At 42.1% G+C, this 27572-nt stretch overlaps 1 protein-coding gene across 1 annotated transcript in view; it reads right to left on the bottom strand.

Moving 5' to 3' along the window:
- Positions 1–2078: 2078 nt before the first annotated feature.
- The window catches only part of LOC144806235 (uncharacterized), a 105275-nt gene continuing 79781 nt past the window's right edge, over positions 2079–27572 (bottom strand). Inside the window, 4 exon segments of the mRNA XM_078672632.1 lie at positions 2079–3692; positions 3861–4091; positions 8150–8431; positions 9191–9660. Of these exon segments, the coding sequence (XP_078528758.1) occupies positions 2079–3692; positions 3861–4091; positions 8150–8431; positions 9191–9660 (2597 nt within the window).

The following is a 27572-nucleotide window of genomic DNA, read 5'->3' as shown; positions in this document are numbered from 1 at the left end:
TGCAGCTCACATTCTCCTGCTTCAGAGGTAAATGTCATGCACTGCGAGGGTTAACCCAGGGAGCTGCAGCTCACATTCTCCTGCTTCAGAGGTAAATGTCATGCACTGCGAGGGTTAACCCAGAGAGCTGCAGCTCACATTCACCTGCTTTCACTTCTGCTTTTCTACACAGTTCTCTGGCCACTGTCCCAGAACCATTAATGATGCATAAAATGACCAAAACCACAGTCAGCTCTGATGAATCTTCATTTTGTGCTTGTTAAATTGTTTTGAGTGTGATGGGTTTATGTGTTATCACTAATCTCCATAATTAGCTGAAAATACCCTTTTTAGTCCAAGAATTGTTCATGGTGTTGATTTTACAGGTAGCATGGTCAGGTGTGCTTGCATTTCTTTAGTTAAAACTCTCTCACAGAATAAAAACAAACAATATTTCTTTACTTTTAGTCCACTTTGTGCTGTTGTGGAGCATTTTAGGACCCTAGCGTAATTTTCCCGATTCATGCCCTTATATAGGTGTAAATCACCCTATCCTTATATAGGCATAGAAATACTAACCATATTTAGACATAGCTCATGCAGTCCAAATACGGCAGGGCTACTTCCACTAATTCTGAAAATCCACAACGATTTCCTGGAGAAACCCACCTTCAGCAGTCAGGGACTTCCCCTTGCTTGAATATTAATTTATCCTAGAAATCATGGAGTTTTCAAAGAACCGAGTCTTTGATGACGTTATTATGTCCAACCTTACGGCAAAGCTCAGCACCTTCAAGGTATAAATATGCCCACATTTGCCTTAGCAAACACACGGAGCAGTTCGACTATCTACTTGCCCGACGCAGCTCGCTACAGCAAGTGCCGAAGGAAATCGACCCTCCAGCGGGCGCACTGAGACACTCTGTCTTTTCTCCTGCCGAGAAATCCAGCCCCAGTGTTTCCAGGCTACTCTTGCGGGTTGCTGGTAAATCGAGTCCTGAGAGAGAGAGATACCCTGTCTCCTACATTCTAAACCAAGGTACGGAGCTGATTAGACCCTTAGAGAATTCTTGGATAGATTCTTTCCAGAGAATACTAAAACTTAGGCTACACCTTACTTACTTCTTCCCTTGTACTAGACCTAAGTTAGGTACACAGGGGTAGGCGTATTTTAGAAGCACCAGTTGAGAACATTTAGTCTTTATTTATTAATGTATGTATTTTATGGCTTAGAAACCATACCATGCTTCTACAGTATTATTTCATAATACTCTTCGTACTGTACGCATTGTACTTTGCAACCAGTCTTACGATTGTAGCAGTTCATTTCTTCTGCTTGAGAAAGAAGACTGTTCAATAAATACCTTTTTATTGAAAACGCCCGTCCCTCTATTTCTCTGCACCTCTGGTGAAACGAAGCATGCACGATTGACTGAGTGAAATAACTATCGATTGTTTCCGCAACTCTAGAGATACGTTTCTTATTCTTTGGAAACAAAGTTGTCATGTTTTAAGCGGTTGTCATAAACTAATCCCTTCTTGTTTGTTCGAGAAAGTTTCTAGTGACCTCTGAGCTAGCTGGCACTCACAATTAAGTTTAATATTTAATAGAGACCTAGTCGACCTCAGTCCTACGTCTAACCTATAGGATATATTATCCCAATGCGCAGAGCCTATTGGGAATATAGGAACTACACTACAGTGCTAGGCTCCCAATGGGTTTCCAGATATTTCATGTTTTTCCTAAATGTAGGGAAATAAACGATAGCAGAGAATAGACAATTTGATATTTTTCAAATATGTAGGTTTTTCTTCTTTCATACTAGGTTTGTCTTCTATCAACTGCTTTTTATGAGCTGGTATTTGAATGTCCCGCATTATTGTAATTTTATAATTTTCTGTAATTCCTTCATCTCACAATAACTGCACTTTTTTTCCTTCAGTGTACATCCACAGATGGGTCAGTTTTGTTGTTGATGTACTTAAATTAGTACCAAATTCACTGAAGCTCTATGTTTATTTCTTTGTGTGTTCAGTGATGGTGGAGTACTCGCTGATGTCTTTGTAGGTTTGAAGATTGACTGAAGCTCTTCACACATTCACTGCACTGGAATGGCTTTTCCCTTGTGTGTTCGCTGATGCAGTTTTAGGTGTGATAATTGATTAAACCTCTTCACACATTCACTGCACTGGAATGGTTTTTCCCCAGTGTGTGTTCTCTGATGCTGTTTTAGGTTTGATAATCGATTAAACCTCTTCACACATTCACTGCACTGGAATGGTTTTTCCCCAGTGTGTGTTCGCTGATGCAGTTTAAAGCTTGATAATTGAGTAAACCTCTTCACACATTCACTGCAATTATATATTTTTTCTCCTGTGTGTGTTCTCTGATGGAGTTTTAGGTCGGATAAATACATAAAGCTCTTCCCACATTCATTACACTTGAATGGTTTATCCCCTGTGTGTGTTCTCTGATGCTGTTTTAGGTTTGATAATTGACTAAACCTCTTCACACATTCACTGCAATGATATTGTTTTTCTCCTGTGTGTGTTCTCTGATGGAGTTTTAGGTTCCATAACTTCATAAAGCTCTTCCCACATTCATTGCACTTGAATGGTTTTTCCCCTGTGTGTGTTCTTTGATGCTGTTTTAGGTTTGATAATCGATTAAACCTCTTCACACATTCACTGCACTGGAATGGTTTTTCCCCAGTGTGTGTTCGCTGATGCAGTTTAAGGCTTGATAATTGACTAAACCTCTTCACACATTCACTGCAATGATATGGTTTTTCTCCTGTGTGTGTTCTCTGATGGAGTTTTAGGGCGGATAAATACATAAAGCTCTTCCCACATTCACTGCACTTGAATGGTTTTTCCCCTGTGTGTGTTCGCTGATGCACTTTTAAGCTTGATAAATGACCAAACCTCTTCACACATTCGCTGCAATTATATGGTTTTTCTCCCGTGTTTATTCTCTGATGGTGTTTTAGGGCTGATAAATATATAAAGCTCTTCCCACAATTGCTGCACTTGAACGGTTTTTCCCCTGTGTGTGTTTTCTGATGCTGTTTTAGGTGTGCAGATTGACTAAAGCTCTTCCCACATTCATTGCACTTAAATGGGTTTTCCCCTGTGTGCATTCGTTGATGATACATTAATCCTGAAGAGTAACTAAACCTACTTCCACATTCACTGCACTTGAATGGTTTTTCTCCAGTGTGTGTTCTCTGATGAATCCTCAATCTTGAAAATTCACTAAAACTACTTCCACATTCACTGCAATGGTGTGGTTTTTCCCCAGTGTGTGTTTTCTGATGCTGTTTGAGGTGTGTTAATCGACAAAAGCTCTTCACACATTCACTGCACTTGTATGGTTTTTCCCCTGTGTGATTTCTCTGATGGTATTTTAAGTCTGTTAATCGACTAAAGCTCTTCACACATTCACTGCACTTAAACATTTTTTCCCCTGTGTGTGTTTGCTGATGATACCTTAATGTTGACAAATTCCTAAAACTACTTCCACATTCCCTGCAATGGTATGGTTTTTCCCCTGTGTGTGTTCGCTGATGATTCCTTAATGTTGAGGAATTCCTAAAACGACTTCCACATTCACTGCAGTGATATGGTGTTTCTCCTGTGTGTGTTCTCTGATGCTTTTTTAGGTGTGATGATTGACTAAAGATCTTCAGACATTCACTGCAATGATATGGTTTATCCCCCGTGTGTGTTTGTTGATAATGCTTTAATCCTGAAGAGGAACTCAAACTACTTCCACATTCACTGCCATTATATGCTTTTTCCGCTGTGTGTGTTCTCAGATGCTTTTTAAGTTATGATAATTGACTACAGCTCTTTAGACATTCACTGCCATGATATTGTTTTTCTCCAGTGTGTGTTCGCTGATGCCTTTTTAGACTCTGTAAATATATAAAGCTCTTCCCACATTCACTCCACTTGAATGGCTTTTCCCCTGTGTGTGTTCGCTGATGACTCCTGAGTTTAGATGATTCCGTAAAACTACTTCCACATTCACTGCAAGTGTGTGTTTTTTCTTTCTTGGTTGGTGTCTCTGAGTCAGGTATGTATTTTTCTACATCTCTTGACTGTGCTTTCTGAGCAGCCAACATGACAGATAAAGCACTTGTGTTATTCTCACACTCCATGTATGTGTGTGGTATTTGCACGTTTGCTTTCCTAAAGTGCAAAGATCACAAAATACTTGCCACACTTATAACGTGTGTAAGGCTTCTTTGTGGGCACTTGTGTCTTTAGAATGGATAATGGTTCTGCAAGCTTGTGAGTAAAGATCCATTGTCCTTCCGGTCGGTGCACACTGGGACAGTACTCTGTATTTTATATCGCAGACCCCCATTTCTTTTAACTTTCAGTTAACTCTGATTTTCGCTGGTTGCTTTGGAATCGCTTGAAAGAGTTTACAATACACCTCTAGCACTGAATGGTTGTCTGATATCACGTTACGAAGCAGAGCTCTGCTGTAACCACCTCATGATCAAAGCTGGTACTGGACATGTTTACACAAGAAGTGGTTGATCAGTGTTGTCATAATTTTCTAGAGGTCATTTCTTCATCTTGAGACACGGAGGTGCACAGCTGAGACTCGTAGAATCACTGAATTGCCCTTGACGGTACTTCCAAGATCTGTCAGTTTATGTTCAGGGTCGGCTGCCTCTGTCGGCACTTATGTTTTCCTGAATACTGGAACTCAATGTTTCAGACTTTGCTTTGCAGATTTACAGTATTATCTTCATCATTCTTAAACATTTTGTGCAATCAAGGATTGTTTTCTGTCGGATGTAAAGAGTTTTAAATTACTTAAATGGAAAATAACGGAATGTGCATATACAATTTTTAATTGATTGTAAAAGCATCTCATTTATTACTATTGTTGAAACTTATGAAGACATTTTAAGACATATTTAACCATACAGAGATATTTACATAAAAGTTCCTTTGAACATGCCACAATCTTATTTATGTCAGCAAAGGTGTTCATAGAGTAACTTAGCAAAAAAAAGTGTGCTTGCATAGCAGTCATATACTAGTTAAAGCTTTGGGTAGATGCATATGGTCAAGGTTTTGTTAAAACAAGAACAGCTCTTGGAGTAAGCGATGGATCAGGAAGACGCAAGACAGCACGGTGGGCATCAGGATGTTGTGCCATACAGCAAATCATATTGTTCATGGAGGTGCTAACAAAAGGGGAGGCAACAAGGACAAAGGGCGCTCAGCTATAAGTAAGGCTAAATTGTAATCACAAAGTTATCCAACAGACTGCTACAAGACTGGAAGGAAGGTTACCAAACTTCCTTAAGTAATCTTGGAGACTCCAAGATAGAAACTAAATATAGATTCCTGTCGAGCAATCAAAATTCTATTGCTGTTTATCTCAGCAACAGCAAAACAAATATAAAAATCAGTAGATCAAGAGTATGAAAAATTGTGAACACTTCCTCAACTCGTAAAGTGTTAAAGCACCAGGATCAATGTCTGTACAGGGGCTTTCATGCACCAAATTCAAAGTACATCAATCCAAAGTCAAATAGAAAATGTCAATCCAAAGTTCTGTTCTGTCTCACGAGTTCTTTATTCACTCGAAGAATTCCAAAGTTCCACGTTAATAAATTTCAAAGCAAAATTTCAAGATTTCACAACTTCCAATGTGCATCAGCACCAGCCAACACGTGTTTCGTTGGGCATTTATCAATGCCAACCAACTTCATCAGGGCTGCAAGCCAAAATAATACAGTATGATAATCAAGTATATGCTCAAGATTATAGGTTCAATTTAAGAGAAGTTAATTCAGGTTACAAAAATTCACCACCTAGGTGAGAGCATAAACACAGCACCCTCTTAATAGTGACACATCTGATGTACATTAAGTGGATCCCAGTGAAAAAACATAACACACAGAAAAAACATTCTGTCCTTGTGCCAAATTCATTCCACCTAATTTAATTACCTTATTCCATTAATATTTGTCCTTAAATCGTTAGCAGTTTCGAGCTCTAATCTGGCTCTGCAAGCAACAATTCCTGGAATGACATAGGGAGGCTCTAAACAATGTCACCACAATCAGCAAGAACCATATTACTTAGGTCCATCTACATCTGTTAGGCCATGCACGACCAAGAAATTAAATAGTGAAACTAATCTCAATATCTCGAGTGAATATGTTCACAACTTAAAAAACGATAAATATCAAGGTATACCTCTCTCCGTTCTCACTCGCGTTAATATCTGATGCCACAAGTTATCTCACGTTAGTCAGTCTGTCAGAATAAATCAGAACATGCCTCTGTTATTTATCTTGCTATATATAAGAAACAATAGCGGTAATATTAGTTCGCCATACTCTGTCTTACCTAATCTTGCACCCGTTAAACATCCCGCACTCTCGTTCCGAGATGAGTCCGGTATACAGGGTCTATCAAAGAAGAGCCATTAATTATGAATCTCCTGTCAGTAAATATACTTAGTGTAAATAGCGGTACAGAGGATAACTCTTACCTATATCCCTCTGTCGTGATATATTTAGTAATGACTCCTCATGTATCAACAACCGGCGTGTGTGGTAGCCGCCATCTTTCTAAAGTAGTACCAGTGAGGTACTATCGGGCCAACTTAAATTGTCAAATGGCAGCCGCCATCTTGAAGCATGTTCGTTAAACACGTTAATCTATTTTAATATAATGTATTTGCCCCATTGTATTTAGGCATAAAAACCTATCAATATATCAAGAATAACGACATTATTGCTCCATATGTCGAATATCCCATTTGCTCAATGTCTATTATATTCGATCGCGGTAGCCAGTTTCTTACCGCCATCTTGTGACGGGTAGTATTTGTAAGAGGGAAGTATACGGTCGCTAGGCTACTGTTCTCCATCCACAAAATTCATATCAAACTACTTATTCAAAAGTATTGGTATTTATGTGAATAGACTAAATAGTTATTAAAACCATATGCCGAATTTATCACAACGCTATAATAAGGATCACATAGGTCAGATTTCCGCCGCCATCTTGGAATGGTTGGGATTATCACTAATCTATAGAACGAGATACCTATCACTAACTACTGTAATCCAATTCATAAAAAGGGGGGTCACGATTCCGTATATTTTGGAAGTATCATCAAATTCAGTTAATAGGTCATAAATTCTGCAAAGTGTACAAATAACTTGTTTGGTTATGTGGTGACAGAGTGTTGAGCGTCCCGCGTCACTCCTATGTTAAAACCTGATAGAATTCAAACATTATCAATCTAAAGGGGTCATGGCATAAACATTTGAAGTACCCGGGTTTCATTAGGTAATAAAATTTTCAGTTGTAACACTGTATTAATGCCATACGTAAACAAACAAGAGCCAAATCAAATACTGTTACACAATGAACTTGATTAATCTCCTAAGAAATATTGCAGTTCTGTGTCGATATTAAGTCCTTCTTCTACAGCCCGAAGGACCATAATCCAGCGTGCCTCTCTCCGTCTTAATTTCAGTGTTCTATCTCCTCCACGTTTATCAAGTACCACCTGTTCAATACCATGGAATGAGAATTTATGATTCTCCTTATCATTGCTGTTTTGTATAGAATGTGACGCTATCGGGTATCTCGTATCTCCATTCTTGAGTGCCCGATAGTGCTCCACCATCCTATCTTTAAGCCTCCTTACAGTACTCCCTACGTAAATTTTTCCGCAGGCACAGGCAATGACATAGATAACAAAATTAGAATCACAGTTAATAAAAGTATCAATGTGATGAGTACCTGTATCGTTGTATTCGAATGTCAAAACTTTCCTCCGTGCCCACCAACATGAACTACAGTTGCCACAGTAATGGAAGCCTTTGGGACGGGCACGTAACCATTCACTGTATCCTGGGTGAACACTGGGTTTAGGGTAACTCGGGCTGACAATATTAGCAATCGTCATTCCTTTTCTAAAAGTAATACTTGGGTTATCTTTAAGGTAAGGTTTAAGATCTTTATCAGCATAGAGCATATGCCAGTATTTTTTCATGATACCAAAAATCTTATTACTCCCCACACCAAAATTAGTTATCATCCTGATAGTCTGGTTATCAGTAACCGTATCCCTCTTAATTTTAGGTTTAAGAGTCACCGATCGTTCAAGTTTATGTACCCTATTCACAGCCTGATTAATGACCCTATTCGAGTAACCTCTGTTCTTAAACCTCATCTTCATATCCCTAATATTTTTGTCAAAATCAGTATCACTAGAGCAGTTTCGTCTAGCTCTAATCATTTCCCCATATGGGATTGAATTGATCTGGCTCTTAGGGTGGCAGCTGTCCGCTCGTAAAAGAGAGTTACAACTAGTCTCTTTACGAAACATGCGACTGTTAAGTTTCTTACCCTCCACAAATAATTCAATATCAAGGAAGGTTAGCTTCACTTTATCATACTGTGTGGTAAATGACATATTAAGGTCATTAGTATTTAAAAATTCCAGAAACATCTTCAATTCATCAGTAGTGCCTCTCCAAAATAATAAACAGTCGTCAATGAACCTTCCCCAGTAGTATATATGGTCTATCCATTGACTGCCCCTAGGGCCCCAAATCCACTCCGCCTCCAACCTCCCCATGAAGAGGTTCGCGAAGGACGGAGCAAATTTAGAACCCATCGCAGTCCCAGTCTTTTGCTTGTACCAGGAGGATTCAAAGAGAAAGTAGTTGTTTACTAGAACCATTCTGGTCATCTCTAATAACATAGAGGTGTGATCTAAATATTCGGCTGGTCTTTTATTCAGGAAACTCTCAATTGCTAGGATGCCCTGTTCGTGGTCTATATTTGAATATAAAGATACCACATCCAGAGTTACTAGAATCATATCATCATCCCACACTACATCACTCATAATGTTCAGGACATGTTTTGTGTCTTCAATGTGTGACGGTAAATTATAAACAAAAGGTCTTAAATATGAATCAACAAATTGGGATAATCTCTCCGTGGGCCCCCCAATACCCGAAATTATCGGTCTACCCGGTGGTTTCTGTCTGTCCTTATGTATTTTGGGTAAACAATACATACAAGGGGCCCTAGGGGATTGTATCTTAAGATACTGAAATTCATCGTTATCCAAAAGACCTTTATCATACCACTCTTTCAGTTTTGTATTGATTGTACCTTTAATCCTTTCCAATGGGTTAACAGCTACCTTCTCATAATATTTATCATTTCCAAGTTGGGACAAAACTTCATTGTTGTAGTCAATACGATTCATAACAACAATGTTGCCACCCTTATCAGCACTGCGTATTATTAATTCAGGGTGATCAGTAAGTTGACGTAGTGCCTCCCTTTCATCTGTTTTCAAATTGTCACGTTGAAATTTCTTATTTTGTTGTCCTTCTCTTTTAATTAAATTGTCTATATCCAGAGTAACTGCTTTGTAAAAGGCATCGATAACATTACCGGAAGACAGTTGTGGCGTCCATTTAGATTTATCTTTAAACCCACTAGGAGATGTTAAACCAGGATTAATCTCAAGATCTCTAAAAAGAGAGTTCATAGTTACAGGGTCATCTTCTGATTCAGTCAGGGACAATAATAGTTTCGTGTCACACAGGTCTTGAATAGTAATCTCAGTCAATAATGGTTTATTTGGTGTTTTTGTCCTTACGTTATCTTTCAAAGAAAAGAACTTTTTTAGTTTTAGTAAACGTACAAACTTATACACATCAATTTTAGTTGAATACCAATCAATATTCTTGGTAGGACAATACCCCAAACCTTTCTTTAATACATTACTCATACTGTCAGACAATTCAACAGATGAAAGGTTAATCACTTCAATTTCTTTAGAACTGGTATCTATTTCCTCCATGACCTCAGTCTCTCCCTCATCCCCGGGACCGCTTCTCCTGCGTTTGCCACGGCTCCCTCTCCTTGTCTTCCTGTTTGTGCATTGCCAAATCTCCCTCCTGTATCTCGGATTCCTCTTTTGAACCTCTGAACCTCTACTAAAAAATTGTTAGTATTTGTGGTATCCCCACAAGTTACAAGTTATTTGTACACTTTGCAGAATTTATGACCTATTAACTGAATTTGATGATACTTCCAAAATATACGGAATCGTGACCCCCCTTTTTATGAATTGGATTACAGTAGTTAGTGATAGGTATCTCGTTCTATAGATTAGTGATAATCCCAACCATTCCAAGATGGCGGCGGAAATCTGACCTATGTGATCCTTATTATAGCGTTGTGATAAATTCGGCATATGGTTTTAATAACTATTTAGTCTATTCACATAAATACCAATACTTTTGAATAAGTAGTTTGATATGAATTTTGTGGATGGAGAACAGTAGCCTAGCGACCGTATACTTCCCTCTTACAAATACTACCCGTCACAAGATGGCGGTAAGAAACTGGCTACCGCGATCGAATATAATAGACATTGAGCAAATGGGATATTCGACATATGGAGCAATAATGTCGTTATTCTTGATATATTGATAGGTTTTTATGCCTAAATACAATGGGGCAAATACATTATATTAAAATAGATTAACGTGTTTAACGAACATGCTTCAAGATGGCGGCTGCCATTTGACAATTTAAGTTGGCCCGATAGTACCTCACTGGTACTACTTTAGAAAGATGGCGGCTACCACACACGCCGGTTGTTGATACATGAGGAGTCATTACTAAATATATCACGACAGAGGGATATAGGTAAGAGTTATCCTCTGTACCGCTATTTACACTAAGTATATTTACTGACAGGAGATTCATAATTAATGGCTCTTCTTTGATAGACCCTGTATACCGGACTCATCTCGGAACGAGAGTGCGGGATGTTTAACGGGTGCAAGATTAGGTAAGACAGAGTATGGCGAACTAATATTACCGCTATTGTTTCTTATATATAGCAAGATAAATAACAGAGGCATGTTCTGATTTATTCTGACAGACTGACTAACGTGAGATAACTTGTGGCATCAGATATTAACGCGAGTGAGAACGGAGAGAGGTATACCTTGATATTTATCGTTTTTTAAGTTGTGAACATATTCACTCGAGATATTGAGATTAGTTTCACTATTTAATTTCTTGGTCGTGCATGGCCTAACAGATGTAGATGGACCTAAGTAATATGGTTCTTGCTGATTGTGGTGACATTGTTTAGAGCCTCCCTATGTCATTCCAGGAATTGTTGCTTGCAGAGCCAGATTAGAGCTCGAAACTGCTAAAGATTTAAGGACAAATATTAATGGAATAAGGTAATTAAATTAGGTGGAATGAATTTGGCACAAGGACAGAATGTTTTTTCTGTGTGTTATGTTTTTTCACTGGGATCCACTTAATGTACATCAGATGTGTCACTATTAAGAGGGTGCTGTGTTTATGCTCTCACCTAGGTGGTGAATTTTTGTAACCTGAATTAACTTCTCTTAAATTGAACCTATAATCTTGAGCATATACTTGATTATCATACTGTATTATTTTGGCTTGCAGCCCTGATGAAGTTGGTTGGCATTGATAAATGCCCAACGAAACACGTGTTGGCTGGTGCTGATGCACATTGGAAGTTGTGAAATCTTGAAATTTTGCTTTGAAATTTATTAACGTGGAACTTTGGAATTCTTCGAGTGAATAAAGAACTCGTGAGACAGAACAGAACTTTGGATTGACATTTTCTATTTGACTTTGGATTGATGTACTTTGAATTTGGTGCATGAAAGCCCCTGTACAGACATTGATCCTGGTGCTTTAACACTTTACGAGTTGAGGAAGTGTTCACAATTTTTCATACTCTTGATCTACTGATTTTTATATTTGTTTTGCTGTTGCTGAGATAAACAGCAATAGAATTTTGATTGCTCGACAGGAATCTATATTTTGTTCATGGAGGTGACTGGTTTCATTCACTACTAACTTTTTTTCAGGAGGATTCCCCTCGCTGTTTACTCGAGGCCTGATTAAGGGGGCCTTTTGTGCGCTGATTGTGTTTGGGCCCTTGTGGCGTAAAGGGGCTCTATCTGGCCCTTGTAGGCCCTGCATCATGTATCGACCCTCTCCCCATATATCGTTCCTGCCCAATCTAAAATGGCGCTGCCTCTAGAAATCTAGATATTGACATAGGACTTAGCATGTCCTTCTTATGGACATGTAAGAAGGACTATCATGTTCTATAGCTTATAAATATTTCCAAGGTGGCGGCCATTATAGAATGATGTTGTTTACTAATTCTGCTGAGATTTCCAGACTGGCTCGGTCTATCGAATTTCTAGGTTCATCCTAGGCCACTGTTCACCTCATCCCCCCTATCCCGCTAATCAGGATTCTATCTTCCTAATTGCAAAATCTAGTTTGACCTAATATATTTCAACTTCCCTTTTTTATATTCGCATCTGGGCACTCTCTTCAGGATTTGCTGATTTCCACCTAGAAATTGCATGCATATAACGTTGGGAAGCCCAAAACAGAAAGAGTATCTTCTTCAGTCTTGACATCTTCTGTCTGATGCTGCTGTTTAACCACTTGGCTGCTAAGGGGTATGCATGTAGGTCCATTGACTTTCCATTGAAATCAATGGGCCCTACATGACGAGCTGGGCTCGTCATGAGCGTCGAAGGGGTTAATGGGCTGTCTTTGTAGAACAGTGACATGGAACTCTCCTCCAGCCACCCCATGATTTGCTCCATCCCTTCCTTCCTTCATCTGACCATACCCCCTTCTCCTCAACTCCCCTCGGCTTCCCCCCATGTGAGCATGTAGTACTCCGGTCCCTCCCCTCTTTCCACTCTGGAAATTTGGTGTCCTTAGCCACGGATTCCCTTTCTCGAAGATCACTAGTCTCCAAACTGGTTCCAGACGGCTGTAATTCCTACACTATCATATACCTCCCCTAAACTACCTAAAAGCGTTTTCAAGAACTTCAAACACAGGCTTCTCAAATTTCACCCAGAAACCCTTATTTCAAACCTCTATGTCTGCACGAATAAAGGAGCTACCATAAGTGACCTTATCTTTTACACTAAAAGACCAGCACAATGAAGGAAAGCCCTTTGCTATCTGCTCTGGATCACTGCATCCACTAAAGCCCCCCACGGTCTCAGACTCTCTCTAACTCCCTCTATCGTTTTCCGAACAGAGGCAACCGTCTACATTTATAATAATTGGATTATCCTCATCCAAGCATCTGAATGCAGCCTAGAATTACTTGATGAAATTTTCCTCTCAAACTCTCTGTGATAAAGTAGGTTTCCTCTCTGACCCAAGCTCATCCTATCCCTTTAGTCATCCCATGGGTACCTCATTGTGTATCCTCCCCTCTCCCCACTAATTGTATTGCTTCACCCCTTTCCCCTCCTCCCTATCCACCTTCATCAGATTACCCAACAGCATTCATTTACCATTACCCTTGCAGCTTGTTTCAACCAACATTTTTCGTCATAATAGCCTGAGCCCTCATCACACCCCCAGAGCAGCGACCACTGAAATACACTGACTCGATACTAACACCTTCACCTCATCTCTGCCCCTGACCTCTGAACATGCCCCCGCTGTCAGCACTGATGCATCTGTGATACCCTTTCTGGACCAAACCATGACACCTGCTGTGAGAAGTTGGCCTGGCATATGCTGTCCACTATTCTAGTGGGCACCTTGCACCAGTCCAAATGACCCTTATTGATGGTAGGTTTAAAGACAACCTATATAGAAAGCTATCCTAGTGGTAGCTGTGGCGAGCAGCCTTCAGGCTAAGTCTTGAAGGAATGTAAGGCAGCTTGTTTTACCAGTCTATAATCTCATGAATGGCCAAATGAAAGGAGAACCACACCAGGTATATATATAAAATATATGTATTTATTCTAAACACATCCCTCTAGTCTCTTTATGAGGCTAGAGGCAAAAGTAGATTCAGTAAACTTATTTAGCACACAGTAAATTAGCACAATATTCGTTGAGCCCTAGGGGCGTACCAAACCATATATTAAGAAAGTGGTATAAGAACCACGACTGACATAGATACAAGGCCTAGAGCCTTTAGAATCACTGAGGCCACCAGGAACCACCCAAGGTAGTGACACAGGGGTCCCACGGGGGAAGAGTGCAGTCTCTAAACACAGCCGCGAATCACCATTAGTTTCTATGGGGAAAGTCGCGGTTGGAAATTTAAAGGTTAAGGACACTTAGAAGAGGGCTTGGAGCAAACCCCTTTAGAACTAGGAGGTTCTAGAGTCAACACTCACGGGAGCACCGGAGTACTTGCGTTACCTCACCCAGGGAAGCCGGGTGCATAGGTGTCTTTTTGTGTCGGGTTTCGTTGTTGATTTCAATGGTGAGCTGCTTAAAAATGCTGCAGGCGACCAAGTACGAAGTGTCCGGGTGGATCCAAGGGTGGATCAGAGATGTGTAGAACCTGAAAGCAGAGAGGACAGAGTCTGGGACACTTGCCTATGACCAGGAAGGCGATGAGAAGATGCCAACCGATGTCTGCTGATTTCAGGTAAAGGAAGAGAAGCTTGACTCTTCAGCCATGAGGACCAGGAGGCATCGAGGACAACCAGGAGCTGGATTCGAGCTGTCCCACAAAGGATGTTGAGTACTGTGGTGTCGGTTTCCGAATTGGACCCAACAAGCCTTGGAAACAGAAACCCATGCAGAAAGTAGAGATTGGCTTTGGTGCAGACTTATTCTTTGGAGGGGAATCAGGGCAAGTCTGGAGCAATCAGGGAAGCCCAAGGAAAAGAAGAGTTACCTTCGTGGGGACCCACCAGTCGATGGACCAGGGATCGCTATGGGGCCTCGAGCAGAAATGCTAGCAGCGGGCTCACGGAACACTCGTGGAGTGTAGGCTCACAATCTTCGGTGCAAATGGTTCTCGGGGCTTGGACCACAAGTAGCCCGATGCACAACTTCGGGAAAGCTTGGGAAGTGGATGCACTAGCAAATGTGCACAGTGTCCAGGAGTTCCGGTCCCACGTCACTCGTGAGGGATGCAGGTCTCAGCTTTGCTGGGATCTCGTGTCGGCCTCTGAGAAGTCAGGAAGTCCATGTCCTGAGTTGCAAATACTTCAGGGTCCAGCGGGAGCCTCAGAAATGCAGACCAGCAAGTTGCTTCTTTGGTGCCTTCTTGAGCAGGGGAGTCACTCCTTGACCCCAAGGGAGATTCTTCCGTCTTCTAGTCGTGTAGAATGTCGAAGTCCAGGATATATGTTGCAGAGTTTCGTCCAGGTGTAATCTGTAGTCCTAAGGACTTGGCTCCTATATTTATACTAAGTTAGGGCGTTGGACATACTCTGGGGAACCATCTATGGGAGGATCCAGGGAGGGGGGTGGCTACACCCCTTTCCCTTTGTCCAGTTTCGTGCCACAGCAGGTGCTGAGTGCCCCTGCAACCGGTTTGAACTGGGATATGCACAGGGACACCAAGTGTGCCCCCATCACAGTCCGAAAAGCATTATATTAATGCACCCACCCAGCCCCAATATACTAAAGTCTGTCTGGGAGGTGGTTACACCTCCCTGTGACAGGAAACCTATAGTCCAGGCCTCCCATACCAGTGTTTCATCCAGCATCAGGAGGTCAGACCCGTGCCTGTAGCTGCAGCATCCATTTTGTGATGCTGGGGCTCTTTTAAACTATTACCGGTTAGGTTAGTGTGTACATGTCTCTCCTTCTATAAATGTGGAATTCAACCCCCACCACCAGGACTGGTGGAGGGAGGTAGGATTCCAAAGGGTTTGTATGGCTGTTTCCATGCAGCCATTCCAAAGTTAGCATTTCAAGCGAGGTTATAATGCATTCAAGAGTATATGGCCTGGCTGCATCACAGAACAGCTTCAAGGAAAACATTCCGAAAGCTGCGGGAGGGGTCCTGATCATGCATGGGCACCCTCTCACACAAAACCAAGCACTCTGTCTTTAGGATTGATAAGGCCTGCCATAGGAGTTTTATATGCGTCAGTGTTTAAAGGTAGAAATGGGTAACCTATATCTTAGTCATGGGTGCATGCACCACCTTACCCAGGCTGCAGTAGCAGACCTGTGGTACCATTTTGGAAGGCTCCCAGGGGTGGCATAATACATGCTTCAGCACCTGGTAGGCCTCTGGGGTACCTATGCCATTAGTACCTAAGGTACCATATACTAGGGACTCACAAGGGTAACCCAGTAACCAATCTAGAGTGTACCTAAAGTACATGCAATCATTGTAGAGAGGAAGCAGCTAGGCTGTGGTCCTGGTTAGCAGGGCCCCAGCCAGACTAAAGTCGAAAAACAGTGAAACACCAGCAAAAAGTAGGGGTAACCATAGTAAGCAGATCCTACTCTCCTATACTTGCTATCTCGGAACCCCCTAACATGATCAATAACATGGTGCCTATCTACTTATCAATCAGCTTATGAGTCCCACACCCCCACTCTTCAATCATGACTCCATCTCTATTCCACCCTCGCCGGGTTCTCTCAACTCAGCTTCTCCCTAACACCATAAACCGGAGCAGTCTCACCTGGCCTCCTGGCCCACATCAAGACCTCCTGTTCCCACATTACTAATGACACCAAACTCACAGATATCTCAGGAGCTTCATCAACTTAAGGCTGAGGTTTAAAGCCTAATATCCCTAACATCCGAGCTCGCTAATTGTTGGTGTCCCACCTGTCCGACAAGTAAGAATAGACACTCCCTTTAACAATCCATTACCAATCACGTTAGACGGATGTCACCCTGCACATCCAATGGGATCTCAGCAATCGCAACGTCTCCTCATTTGACCTGGAAGACGTTTCCCCACCCCCACACCTCCCCCCGACCCATCAGGATGAAAGATACCCAATCGGGCAACAATATTTACTCCCTCCTCCTTCAGTCGAATCGACATTGAGATGCTAGGCCCAATCTCAGAGCAGGTAACAATTCCAACTTCAAGCAAATTCCCATCACTCAGGCTGCCTCCGCTGTCGTCATACCCCACCTGAAACGTACGATACTCAATTGCAGATCGGCATCTAAACACGCAGTGGATATTGCTGACCTTATCCTTACTTATGATCTTAACCATATAGTCCTGACTGAAACTTGTCTAAATGACTCCTCCACATCAACGCTCAACATTCTAGCACCGCCCAGCTATGACATCATCAGATTAGATCGCCCAAACAGACCTGGTGGAGGTAACCCCTGTACTCACTGCAATAATCTCTCTGTGAAGCAAGCACAAACCGTTACTCTCATCTTCTGTGAATATCTAGGCATCGATATCCTGAGTAAAGATAGGCCTCGATACAAACTGCATGTGTTTTACCACCCTCCAGGAGATAACCTCCCATCCGATGAACAAATTATGGAAATCATCACAACCAACTCCGGTGTATACTGCGCCCAAATCTTCCTTGGTGACTTCAACCTCTACTGGAATGACCCGATGACCAATCAGTGATTGGCTTAAAAACCTTCCTAGCTGATCTAAACTTGATCCAAATATGCAAAAGTCCTACCCAGAACCATGGAGCGACCATGGATCTAATTATCTCTAAAGCTAATTCCATTCAACTTGAATCTATCATTCCATGTGATTGGACAGACCATCACTGCATCACTTTGCTCATCGCTGAATCGCTGTCCTAATAAAAGGTTAAAATAAAAGAAAACAGACACTGGAAAAAGAACCCTCGAAACATAAACCTGAATGAACTGACATCTATCCTTCCCCCTCCGACGACATGTCAGATGTCCAGGACCTTACTGATCATTACACTAATTCAATGACAAACATTCTAGACTCTATGGAACCCATCCAACCAAAAAGAGTATCCACCAAAGACTCCGAGCCTTGGTACAATGGTAGTCTCAACGCTGAAAGATGCAATCTAACATTGAGTGAAGGGTCATGGAGATTCTCCTCCTCGCTTGAACACCTCCAGCACCTGAGATCTCTAAGAATCATTTACAACAAACACACACATAGCTCAAAAGCAAACGACTTTAGGAAATAGCTAAACAATGCCAGGAATAGACCTAAAAAACAGTTTGAACTCGTTAAATTGCAGTCTAACAGGCAGCCTCAACCTGCTTTCTGGGTTTAATCATTGAGTCTTCGATAGTTCTCTGCCATCCATGCAGCTACGGCCTGCATGCAGCCTTTAAAATTTGCTGCTGAAGCTTCAACACTCTCAGTGATGCTAATCATGATCTGAGTGTCATCAGCATAGGACAACACTTCTAGACCAAAAGATCGTACAACCCTGGCAAGCGGGGCTACATAAAGGTTAAAAGGGTGGGACTCAATGAGGATCCCTGGGGAACTCCACAGAACAGCCGTTTAGGAGCAGAAAGGAATTGACCCATCGTAACTCTTTGAGCCTGTTCCGTAAGGAAAGATGTAAGCAAATTATGGGCGGAGCACTCAATCCCTATTTCCCAGAGCCTCCCAGCCAATCTAAGGGGAGAGATGGTATCGAAGGCTGCCGTTAGGTACAGAAGGGTCAGTAAGGTGGTGTGACCTGCATCGACCTGTTGTCGAATGTTGTTAAAAACAACGGTTAACGCTGTCTCGGTACTGTGCTCACTTCTGAACCCATGTTGTGAGCCATCGAGCAACTGATGGTCCTCCAGATAGGTGCTAAGATGGTGGTTCAGGTGTTTTTCCAAGATTTTAGCTGGGACAGGCAACAGGAAATTGAACTGTAGTCCTTTAGTTCTGCCGGATCCAGAGAGAGCTTCTTTAAGAGAGGTTTAACCACGGCCGTTTTCCAGGCAGTGAGATACTGGCCAGAAGTAATAATGGCATTAAGAACTACGGTCAAAGTAGGAACAATAGCCTCCATTCCTAGATTCAGGATCTTCAGGGGACAGGGCTCCATAGGGGAGCCAGATCTAATTCCCCTTACCATCCGCTCCGTGTCTTCTTGAAGGATAGGGGGAAAGGCGCTCAAGCGGCAATCCTTTGGAGGAGCTACCAGAGAATCTGAAGGACGATCGGCCTTTGACCCTCCGACATTGGATATCTCCAGGGAGGAATATATGTCCTTGATTTTGTCAGTATAAAAACATGCCTTTTTATCACATAGCTCCTGGGAGACCTCGGTGTTGTCAGAGGCCGAGGGGGCTAGGAGCGAATTAATCACAGTGAAGAGTTCCCTCTGGGATTTGATGGATTCCGTCATCTTGGAATAGTAGATAACCTTTTTCTCATTAATAGCTAGCCTATATTCCTTCAATCTGAGTTTATGCAGGTCCCTTTCGGCTGGGATAAGCTCACAGCACCATATTCTTTCCTGCTGTCACCATTCCTGCCTAAGGTTTCTCAACCTTTCGGTGAACCAGGGCGCCGAAGGGCATTTTCTGGCCACATAATGCTCCTTAAGAGAGGCAAGAGAGCCCAGAGCCGCTAAGAGCCAGTTGGAAAAATCATCATAGATTGAGTTAACATCCAGGTGGTGGAGACAGCAATAATTGCAAAGCTTAATTAGAAGACCCTTCTTATTTACGTGGCTACAGTTTCTCTTCATCTCCACCCTGTTTTTAAAATTGGGATCTGGGTGGCATTCTACAATTGGCAGAAAAAATGGAATGGCGTAATGATCAGACCAAGAGAGTGGGATGGGATCATTCACCTCTATCCTCGGATCCTTAGAGAATATCCCGTCCATAATGTGTCCCGCCGTATGAGGGCCTCCTCGCCAGCTGAGGAAGGCCACAGGAGTGCATAGTTTCCATAGCACAGTGTTTTTTCCAAATGGAAGTTAAAATCACCCAAAAGAGTGCCATTGGATCTAGCCAAATAAGGCTCAATCTGATTGCTGAAGTCCTGATTAAACATTCCTCTGGGTCCGGGAGGCCGGTAGGTGACCACTCCCACAAAACTATCAGTGGGTAGGATCTTCAAGGAGAAATATAGGGCCTGCTAGGGATCTGAGGGAGTGGTGAGGGCCTCAGTGAAGCACGAGAAGGTGTCTATATAAAGGACTCCCAAACCCCTCTATCAAGTCTGGACAGAGCATACCCTGAGGGGATGGCCTCCACTAGGTCAGGCCCTGAGCAATCTCTAGACCAGGTTTCAGTAATAAATACCCAATCAGGCCTACGGAAGGAGACAAAATCATTAAATTCTGCTCTATGTTTAATCAGAGATCTGGCGTTCAGGAGTAGGCCCGAAAAGGACTGTTTCATGGGTAAGGGTAGAGCTGACACGTTTCCCCTTGGGTTTTTTAGCTACCCCCAATGGAATGACTGTCTTACAGTTAACACACTCATATAGCCTAATGCTCACAGTTCATCGACCTGCAGTGCACATCCTTCTATCTTTCTATCCTTGAAGCTCCAAGAGCTTTCCTCTCAGGGTAAACAAGGGGCTTACCATGGTCTACAACAAAAAGGACAGCGTCCCTGGCACAAGGCATAAACTTGACACAGACAGGCGTGCCTTTGGCGCGCCTGCTGCGTGCGTTCACTGCGCGTTCGGCCTGGCATTCAGATTAAATAGCTGGGACAGTCAGGAACAACTAGAGCGCTGCCCATCGATCTGGGACAGGAAGTGGAATAGAGCAGCAAGAGTGAAACACTCACTTCCCTCCATACAATTGGCGAGCCGTGGTGGACCGGGGAAGGAGCAAAAGACCCCCACAAGTCCCCCACCCCTCTCTCCGAGATGAAGAAAAAAGCAGAAGAGTGCCTGGAAAGAATGCAGTAACCCCACACAAGTAAGCAATTATAATAGTTTTAAAAACATTCCCCCCATTAGAACGCACACAATGATTCAATAAAATTTAAAAATCACAGTCACTTTCTAAACGCAGTAACAGCGCAACAGTGCGGCACCTCTAATCAGGGTGAACCACCATCACGTGGTGTAGAGGAGGAGAAAAATGTGATAATAGTTAAGGAACTGCTGGGCAAAACTGACCTAAAAAGGAACTGGGCCTGCACTGCACCCCCAACATGTTCCAAGAGTGGAATGTGGCTCCATCATATTATTATCAGAAGTTTGATAACAACAAGAATAGTGCACTGAGGGAGTCAAAAGTTGAAGTAAAGAGACAAAAAAAACAGAGATCAAGAAAGGGAAGAGAGAAAGAAGAAACAGGGGAAAAGGAAACATAGATTTATAGGAATCCTTACCTGACAATTATTTTTTTTGTTCCCCCAAGGGTGGCAGCCACGCTGCACTGCCTGTCATCACAGAATACCTTGAAAGGAAGTAAAGAAATAATTTTGCATCAGACGACAATCACACTTCATCACGTTTTACAAATAACCGTCCTGGATTTACAAAACAACCGAGCACAGGGAGAACCAGAGTCTGACTTCAGCCTCCATTAACAGCTATTGCTGTGAATGTTCAACAATTAACCAGCGTGGTCCCGCATGCGGCTGTTAACTGTTCAACATTCACAGCAATAGCTTTGAAACAAAGGTTTCAGAGTACAGGAGGTGTTTCAACCCCCTCGGTGTCTGGGACACCGTTGTTTTATTGATTAACACATTCTGCCCTCATGGGGCAAACGGCGTAATGACCTTATAGTCAGCCGTAGCAGGCAATACTGCCCATTAAAGGACCGCTCCCTGGTAAAGGCCCTTGCCTTTGGAGCTACAACAAGCTTCAAAGCTATATTAAAGGTTTCAAATAATTAATGAAGGCATAAACATGGTTACTCAGTCAGAGAAATAATTATCATAATATTTGCAGGAGGATCACATAAAGGTAACCTCTAAAGTATATGAAAAGCCAGACTCAGAAATAACTCTAGCTGTAAAGTCAACAGACAGACCACACACAACAAATGTGTGCTAAGATATAAGAAAACTTTTTTTATAATATCAAATAGCAAACTGATATAGAATCTGTTCATTTAGGAATTAAGGAAAAGTTCTTAAGTTTTTAGACGGAGAGAACACATTATTGACATGGTTCACGATGAGGTAAAAATGACAGCAATCAATGAATGTTCATGAAAACATGGCACAACAAAATGTAATTTAATAAACCACACCTACAAAATGAATAATTAATTGTGACTCTTCCCTAAAAAGCCACAAGTCATTTTACAAGGTAATTCCCTAACATAATAACTGGATCTTAATCACAGTATACATTTCTGGCCATTCATCATTGACCCAATTTGTACAGGAATATTTGCTGACAGCTTATTAGTTGTTTGTTAGAAATGCCTACAACTTGGACTCCTTTCCCAAGAGGGGTGAGTTGGGAGCTCCCGTCAGTCTGACTGTGGAACGGGAGGCACATTCATTGATTAAAAGTGATGCTGGATTCCCATTTACTTCTTCTACAAAAGAGCCACTCTGGGTGACCTCTAGGACTGCACCAAGCATGCAATCCTTCTCCCATCTCAGGCATCGTCATTGTGTCTGATTCAGTCCAGTAGAAACTCCTAGTGCAGGAGGAAGTTGTGGGAAATCCTTATTATTCACTGAAGGATTTTGTTGAAATACTGAATTTGTTGAGAATTTGGCGTTCTATTCTGCACTGGGCTGTGGGACCATCGGGACTGAAGGCATGTTCCAATATATCTGCCTTTGATTCTGCATGCTCGACACAGAGGCCAGTTGGGCTGGGACCATTGATGGTGACATCCCATTCTGTGCCATCTGATTCATGTTCCATTTTCCCAGATTCCAGCAAACATCGTGTAATATCCTATAATTCCCAATGTGATGCATTTCTACCATCTTTAGAATGTTCATAAATGCAGCAGTCAGAATGTTAGTACTCTGACTGGAGAGTGACAGTTTGGATGGGCTGAGCACCTGGATAGGAGCTCCTGGTGGGGTCTCCCCTAGGTCCCTTAAGTCTCCTATTGAGCTTGTACCTGACTTAACTTATCTGCTCAATAAAACTACATGAAAACTACCTTCAAGCGTGGACCTATTTACTACATTATTTTGGCGACGATCCTAATTACGAACCTACCTCTTTGTCACCTCACCTCTACAAGGACTACAAGCAAGTTTATAGCACAAGAATTTCTGAAGTTGAACAAAGCACCACAACTGGCATTGAGACCCCACCAGTGACCTGACACCGTCACCCACAGCAGCCAGTTGTTCAAGCGTCTGGTGAGTCTATTCTCTGTAAGCCTTTCTAGCAACATGCCTTTGCTCTTAATAATAACTGGCAGCGTTTTCAAAGTAAGAAGGATATGTGTAAAATAACCGGTCGCTTGCATCAATCTGCCAGTTATTCAAGTGTCTGGTGAGTCTCTTCTCTGACTGTAGCTCTTCCAGCAGCGTTTTTCAACATCAATGGAATATTGGTATAATTAACAGTCGAGTGTTTAAAGATTGAACATTTTACTAAACAACCCTCGAGCAAACATGCAAGGAATAAGTGGCTAAGTGGGAAGGCTACTGACTGTCTATTTGTAATGCTCCTACTTTTAGTAACTGAAATTAAGCAGTCACGATGGATGTGCCACTCGTGAATCAGATTAATGGACGCTTTAAATCTTAGTCAGACTTCCACTTTACCAGCTGCGCACTTTCACCCAGATGATATGTGCTACTTTAAAGACTACAAGAATTCTTTCAGTTGTTTTCACTAATGTCATTAGCGGCAAGTTATATTCATTCACGACGTCTATGCAGAACTTTATATTCTATTTTCGTCAAGGTCTGTTAAGATTGAAATCAACCCTGAGTTTATTTTGTCCGAGACATTTAAAACTAAACAAGGTACAAGTTTGTACTTATTATCGAGACTTTCAGTGATATTTAGCATTTTTTAATAGCTTTGCCAGTCACATGCAACTTTGACAGTTTAATTGCTATTTTCAAAAATAAACACTGCGTATCTTTACCTGTCCTCGAGCCATGCAGCACAGTTTTTCGGATCCCTCTGGATGTCACTGCATTCTTCGGACTGATGTCAGACGCTCTGCTGCGCTGACGCACTGGGAGCCATCCGACCTAACGTCAGAAAACGTGCCACCATCTTTGAATGTCAAGTTTTCAATATTTACACTTGGATGTCTGTGGAGTCATCGAGAGCACGGAGATACCTTCTGTACATTAAGCAGTTTAATTTAACAAACGAAGACATTAACATTTACATTAAAATTGACTCAGAGCACATGTTTTCTACCGTGGGTGTTTGACATTCCTAAACTGAAAGATCGACGTAGGAGACAATTATCATTTCGGGTGAGAGAGTTCACTCACCGGCTTACTTTTAACATGTTCATTTTTTTGCAGGTGTCATTCTTATTTTATTTCACAACATTTTAGCTTTAATTCATTATCATTCTAGGTTGGTGATGTATTTGTTTATTATGTTCACTGTCATCAATAGCCTGTGTATATAGTCGTTAGGTGAAATGTCGTTTTTTTTTTGTCCAGTTGTGGCACAATAGTTTTATGGGTAGTGGTATGTGGGAGCTGGTCTCCTTACCTTGGTTCATTCTTTGTGAAGGGTGATGCGCACACTCCTTCACTAGTCCCTCCCTTTATGTGCCTGGTCTTTGTAATTTATACATTTCACAGTGTGACTTTTATTCTTATAGGCAATTGTTTTGTGACTGCAATGACTTTATTTTCAGTGCACTTTAATTAGTGTAACTTAAAGTAGTATCCAATCCAAGTTTAAACATACAGCTGTGTATCTCTTACACTTCAGGCTGTACTTGTAATACAACATGTCATTTTGAGAGGACAAGTTCTTTTGTTTGCTAAAGGTCCCTACCTGTCCCTTTAGTTTAGGTTTGCACACACATACCTCGCTAAAATAAATTTTCTGTCTTAGGTAGGGTTTTAGTCCCTTTAGTTTTCTGTTGTGCACGTCAGTTGTCAATACACAGATTCCACTGGTCCTAGTTTGTCTGTGGTTTGTATAGAGTTATTTTCCCTTTAGTTCATAACTGTGCACATATAAGTATAGTGTCTATACAAAGATTGCTCCAAATTTTGTTTCTCTGTGTTTTGCTAAGGATTATAGTCCTTTAATTTCTAACAGCACTACATTAGTCCACACATGGACCTCATATAGATTTTGTTGGTGTTTATTTTGATGGAATTTATTGAAAAGTTTAAAGTTTTATTTACTTTTCTTGTTTTAAATTCTACTCATTTCTGCTGTGTATTTTCACAGTTTAGTGTCTTAATACTTGCAACACTTGTAAGTTCTATTCTCATGCACTGTGCAAATGAGATTTTGTATTAATATCATATTTAGCTTGAGTTTAGTTCTATTTAGGTGCTCCCATGCACTTATTGCTAAATATGTTCTGTGTTATCGTATTTTGAAAATTTTTCTTGCACTATTACCTTTACATTACTAATTTGTATTTTGTTTTAGATTAATGGTGTTTAGATGAGGTTTCTTCCTTTTGTTCCTCATCTTCTTTTATACTTATTCTTCTTTTCTGCTTTTCTGAATTCTATAATTTCAAAAATGTTCATTCTCCATTCATTCCTATTCTGGCCAGTAAGTGTGCATGGAGTTGCTTTTCATATTTAATCTATTCTTTTCTTTTCTGCTATTTAAGAAAGGAGGATGGTTAGAATAATTAAATCCATTCTTTTGTTAAATTCCTAATTCTCACATATTTCTTCAATTCTCTTATTACTTTCCTCTTGTTGTTTTACTCCTGACGAATATTCCTATTTCACTAATTCTTTCTTTCTTGTGCTCACTTTTCTTGATTTCATTTCTCTGTTTCTAAAATAATGTTTCTAACTTTTAAATTTTATATAAGAAAGGGGGATATGTAATATCCTATAATTCCCAATGTGATGCATTTCTACCATCTTTAGAATGTTCATAAATGCAGCAGTCAGAATGTTAGTACTCTGACTGGAGAGTGACAGTTTGTATGGGAGCACCTGGATAGGAGCTCCTGGTGGGGTCTCCCCTAGGTCCCTTAAGTCTCCTATTGAGCTTGTACCTGACTTAACTTATCTGCTCAATAAAACTACATGAAAACTACCTTCAAGCGTGGACCTATTTACTACACATCGCAAGAAGCGTATCTTATTCTGCACACTATTTGTGTTTGAGGTATTTAAATTGCCACTGTCAGTAAAACCTACACCCTGAGCAGGGCCAGACTGGCCGTAACGGGCTTCGGGTGTTTCCCCGGGAGGCTGGAAGAGTGGGGGCTGATTCTTCAGTGCTGGGAAACGTATTTGTTACTGGGGGCTGGTTTTGTTCTGGTTGCTGATATTTCACCCCCAGCAACCAAAGAGGCAGGGAGCTGGTCCGGCAAAATTGTCAGGCCTGGTTTGGGTTCCCAATCTGGCCCTGACCAGGGGAACAACATTTCCTCCTTGCACATACTGAACATCATTATTCTGCACACCAACGCCGTGTATATCCAAATTCACACCAGTAACAAACCCAGAATCAAAACGAGAATACAATCCGTGAGAACCACTTTCGTCACCCGTTTAGAACATTTTTGTCTGAGCGCTCATTATTTTTTCTTAGATATTTTTCAGCTTAGTAACAAAATTCTCACTACAGAACTTTGCGTAAAACAAAATCGCTACCGGAATGTTGGTCTGCAGCCCCTCACATTTTGCTGGATATGTGAACTAACCTCTGGATGTAACGCTAAAAGATGCGACCTCTTTTACCCGGTCTTTGCCTTTGCAATTTTGTCTGTAACTCTGCATTAATCTCTTATACTATATAATAAAATATTTTGAGGGACTTAACTCTGTGGATCTTCAATTGGCCAGTTTACAAGCAACTTACAATCATTCCACAAATCTCTTGGGACAACAATTAAGAAACTTAAACTCAGCTCTCGACCCCCCCGCCTGGCCGAACAGGCCACATCTCCACTGCATCCCTCCTGGAGAGGCCCCACCTCCTTTGAACCACCCAAACACAGGACAGGCCTCACCTCCTCAACACCTTCCTGAACAGGCCTCTCCTCCACTGCACTCCCCTGGACAGACCTCACCTCCTCTGCACCCCTGGACAGACCTCTCCTCCTTTGCACCCCTTCGACATTCCTAACCTCCCCTGCACCCACTAGTCATGCCTCACTTCCTCTGCACCCCCCTGTACAGGCCTCAACTATTCTGCACCCCCCGCTCTGGACAGGCCTCACCTCCTCTACACCCCCCTGGACAGGCCTCTCCTCCACTGCACTCCCCTGGACAGACCTCACCTCCTCTGCACCCCTGGACAGACCTCTCCTCCTTTGCACCCCTTCGACATTCCTAACCTCCTCTGCACCCCACTAGACATGCCTCACTTCCTCTGCACCCCCCTGTACAGGCCTCAACTATTCTGCACCCCCAGCTCTGAACAGGCCTCACCTCCTCTGCGCTACCTTGGACAGGCCTCGTCTGCAGCTCCCCCTTCCCTGACAGGCCTCACCTCCTCTGCACGGCACGGCACGGCACCACACCACAGAACAGGCCTCTTCTGCAACCACCCACCAGAAGAGCATCACCTCCTCTGCACCCATGGACAGGCCTCACCTCCTCTGCACCCCTGGACAGGCCTCTCCTCCTCTTCCCCCTGGACAGGCCTCACCTCCTCTGCACCCCCGGACAGGCCTCACCTCATCTGCACTCCCTCAGGACAGACCTCATCTCCTCTGCAACCCCAACCCTT

This window comes from Lissotriton helveticus (assembly GCF_964261635.1).
Source record: "Lissotriton helveticus chromosome 1_1 unlocalized genomic scaffold, aLisHel1.1 SUPER_1_unloc_55, whole genome shotgun sequence".
NCBI lineage: Eukaryota > Metazoa > Chordata > Amphibia > Caudata > Salamandridae > Lissotriton > Lissotriton helveticus.
Note: the sequence above shows the minus strand (reverse complement) of the source record. Positions and strands in the feature narration are given on the sequence as shown.